Source organism: Glycine soja, chromosome 18, assembly GCF_004193775.1.
Source record: "Glycine soja cultivar W05 chromosome 18, ASM419377v2, whole genome shotgun sequence".
Classification (NCBI taxonomy): Eukaryota; Viridiplantae; Streptophyta; class Magnoliopsida; order Fabales; family Fabaceae; genus Glycine; species Glycine soja.
This window is the reverse complement of record NC_041019.1, coordinates 9,827,395-9,831,615: the sequence shown is the minus strand read 5'-3', so window position 1 is coordinate 9,831,615 and position 4,221 is coordinate 9,827,395. Positions and strand designations below refer to the sequence as shown.

The 4,221-nt window shown below is 29.4% G+C and overlaps 1 protein-coding gene across 1 annotated transcript; it reads right to left on the bottom strand.

The window, feature by feature from the left end:
* Positions 1-1,644: 1,644 nt before the first annotated feature.
* LOC114395012 (NEP1-interacting protein-like 2) lies at positions 1,645-3,811 on the bottom strand. Its single transcript, XM_028356702.1, has 5 exons — positions 3,547-3,811; positions 2,901-3,052; positions 2,335-2,418; positions 2,056-2,235; positions 1,645-1,828 (listed from the first exon to the last, which is right to left on the bottom strand). Exons 1-5 carry the CDS (start codon positions 3,749-3,751, stop codon positions 1,697-1,699), a joined length of 753 nt encoding a protein of 250 aa, XP_028212503.1. The 5' UTR covers positions 3,752-3,811; the 3' UTR covers positions 1,645-1,696.
* Positions 3,812-4,221: the final 410 nt, after the last annotated feature.

Here is a 4,221-nt window from a genome sequence, read left to right as displayed (position 1 = left end):
AACAAAAATATCCTATTTATTATGTTATAAAACATTTGAACTAAAATGAATTATGTTACTCACCTTATTACTTTTAAAATAATATTAGTTTTTTTATAGCTAAAATAATAATAGTTACCTATTAAAAAAGAATTTGACATCAAATTGAAGTAAGAAAAAAAATAATGTTTTGTTATGATAATGGCCATTATGCTGAGAGAAAGAAGCTCTTCAGAAATCAGAGCCTATAAAACAATGACAATAAATAAAGATGAGAGAAAAAAAGAACAAAAGGAGATTATAAGAATAATAATAACACAAAGAGATAATATTTGTTGACATGCATCAAAGTTAATTAAGTTGCCAATCTCTTGTATAACGTTGGTAAGTTTGCCTCATTTGCAAATGTTAATAATAAATAATTTTTTAATTCTCAAATAATTGTAACTAATTTTTTTAGGTGAGTATAATTGCAATGAAATTAATATAAAGGAAAAACTAATAAAGTCTTTTGATTACAAATGTAATTATTCATAAACTTTATTTTGGTACATAATCTTAACTATATTTTTGTTCATATAATTTAGTGTTTTTTTTTTTCATTTTCATCCCTATAAATTTTTTTCTTCATTTTAGTTTTTACAAAACATGTTTATTTTTTATTTTTCGTCCTTAAAACACTTTAAATAGTAAAAAAAAAGTATTTTGAATAGGAAAAAAATGTTATCTAAAGATAAAAAATAAAAAACACATTTTACAAAGTCTAAAATAGAAAAAAATTACAAGGAAAAAATGAAAAAAATACTAAATTACAGGAACGAAAAATGATTTTAAATCTTATTTTAAACCTTTAAAATTACAACAAATAATTATAAAAGAAAAAATATAAAAAATAAATAGATTATACTTAAATATTTTATCTAATAAAAGAGATGCAATTATCTCCATAATAAAGATCATAAAAGAGGAAATAAATATTTATATTAAAAAACAAATATCAATATCTCCATAATAAATATTATAAATAAGAAGAAAATATTTTATCAAAAAATTTAAATAAAGACAAATATAACTTAAAAGTTTTACAGTAAAAATGTCGAATATAAATAATTATCCTAATTACTTTAATACTAAAATTATAATATTCATTAGAAAAAAATTAATTACAAAAATGCTTAAGGTAGTTCCGCCCCCGGCTAAATCCAAAACTATATTTTTAATTTAAATTTTAAAAAAAATGATTTTGGAGATTAAAAATTATCACTAATTTTCAAACCCCACTTCTTCAGCTTCTTTCAAACTCCATTAAACCACATCCCTAACAAACTCCAAAAATGAAATCACAAATCCATTACCAGATTTAAACCATGACAAGTGTCACGTCCTATGAAATATAGGTTTGAAATATAGTTTTTTTAGTCAGTTTTTAAATAATTGTTATAAAAATCAATAACTTTATCGCAAAGAGGGGTAATTTGAGATTGTGTGATAATATAAAAATTTGGTAACATTGTCAAATGCATATATGATTTATTATTTATATTTATTCTTTTAAAAATATCACATGACAATTTATTTCAAAACTATATTATATAATAGATAACAGAAAAAAAGAGATTATTAACAAAGAATAACCCTAGAATAGTAGGTTATTATATGCGCAATTTTTTCTTTGAAAATGTAAACCGATATCTCCGACTACAATTCAACTGCAAACTCATAAATCTGGAACATAAATTCTACACATGGGGCATGATCTTCGTTGGACTAGCCATTTGTCTATGCAGACTAAGTGAAAAAAGTGGCCACATTTTGGAAGTGTCCTCACAAATTCTTCATCCTCAAAATCCTGCAGAATATAATTTTAAGACAATGGGGTTAATGTCATTGTGTATGGCAAGGTAATGATAAACTAATGAACAGAAATACCTGACCTTAAAATGAAGGAAGATTATACACTATATATGTGGGCATCTGTATGTTAAATTCAGAGTCTAGTAACATTTTGATTTTTTTAACTGCTTTTGGTTCTTGAACTCATGAATTTTTCACAGGCTCAGAAAAAAAAATCCTCACCTGGAAGCATATTGAGCAGCAAGAGTCATTGTATAATTTGAACATTTTACTGGAATTGAATTGTTGAACAGGAGGCTTTTGAATGATATTCCAAGCCACCCCTTCGACTGTGATTTCCCTGACAATATTGTCATTGTAAATATCTGATTCTTCTCTGTAAGTTGTTGCATGTGCACTGATCTGAAAAAGTAATTTCATCAAAGATTTGATATCATATCGAGAACTCTAATGGGGGCTACTGATTTGACATTTATATAAGTTTTGTATACTTATCCTTACATGACAATGATAGGCTTGTGCAACAGCTGGACATATCCATTCCATAAATAGCTTTCCATTTAATAAACTCCTCAATAGGGCTACCTGCATATCAACATCAAATTTAAGAGTTCAGAAATGGGAGAATGTTATTGCTAGTTGGCTTAAGCCTAAAACATTGATTCTATGATACATATTTTTAGGACTTTTTTGTAAGTTGTTATTTTTAGAATTGGGAGAAAACCTTTTTTATTATCTTCATTTCATGTTTCACTGTACACTAAAATGCTACTTTTTATAAAAGAAATTACACAATTATTGTGATATTTAAAACATATCTTCAAATCAAATATTTGCTTAAACAAACAAAATATGTAACTGTAACTTTACCTCAGACCTAACTATTGAATCAGTAATATGTAGAAAGTAGAACCAACAAGAAAAGGAACTCAGAGAGCCCTTGGACTTAGACTAGTGAGTGACCAACAGCACAAATTTAAAGTGTGTCTAGCTACTAGCCATTGATGAAATAATATGATTATATGAATCTATCCAATTGCCAAACCATGGAACTTGAAGTATTACACCTTAGACAGTGGCTCATCATAAGCAGCAATATTTAGCAATTCTAGTGCTGCAATGGCCCCTGTGACAGCTCCTTTGCAAGCTCCATCAAGAAAACCAGCTCCTCTGGTATGGCCTTTGATAGCTCCTGCAATTATCCCCACTATGGACCCTCCTGTACCAAAGATCAAATATTACTTATAATACCATAAAAGGGATTATTTTCTGATGTTTCTATGTTAAAGGTTGCATGGAGTTGGAGGAGATCAGGAATGACATTAGAGGAAATCAGTTAAGGAGAATCTCACGAGAAATAATATCTCTGACGATTTAGTCTTTAATCGAGTCCAATAACGTTGTGTGGTTCATATAACCGACTTTCACTTAATGAGATAAGACATTTTGTTGTTGTTGTTTTAATAAAGGATGCAAGGTTTAATGCTTAGCACTAATTATTATCTTAACATTGGCTGGCCGATAAAAGAAAAATCTTATAAAGCAAGGCTGTAAGAATGATATACTGAATGTTTGATTTAGACCTCAACTTATGCCTAATTGATGAAATGTGCAACATAATATAACAATGTGTTTGTTAGCCACTGTGCTCTGAATCAGTAATTTCTCAGGAGTCAGGACAAAGGCAACGGTAGCTAGCAATTCAACAATTACCTAGTGCCAGAATGCAAGTAAATTCAGCAATGACAACTTTTATGAAAAGATCAACAGCATAACCGCCACTGCCAGCCAAAACCCTCATAGAAAAAACTTCCTTACACCATGTTGTTGCTCCCATTATCCCATAAAACCACTTGGTCATAGTTGAAGAAAGGATGAGATTGAGAATACACACTTCAAATAGAAAAGATAAGAGCATGCTAGAGGTATTGCCTTAAAAATAATGAAGCTACACGGTGGCATTTAAAGGGTGAGAGAAGCCACGTTGATTAGCTTTCTAAAAGTACATATTTGCTGCCAGGATCTGAGGACTATATATATAGTATGTAACGGCAAAGTATTGATTACATTTATGCCCCTTAATGAGTAGATGGAACATCCACATGGTTTTTGAGAAAAAGAAAAAAGTTTCTGCAGGGAGCACTACAAAGTGATCTAGTTGAGCTTTTGTATTCAAAGGCCCACATGCTCCTCAGTGAATAGGGTGAGAATGTTAGTCCGATGAGTTGGTGAAAATGGTGATATTTATAAAGACACTCCAAAAGCAATATATGCAAAAAGTTTGAGATAATGTGCAAGTGTCTTCTTTCTTGCATGGCTCAAATGAGAGAGAGTAACAGTCTTGACACCAACCATGCAATAGTCTCTGTGTGGATGAGTTTAAATATT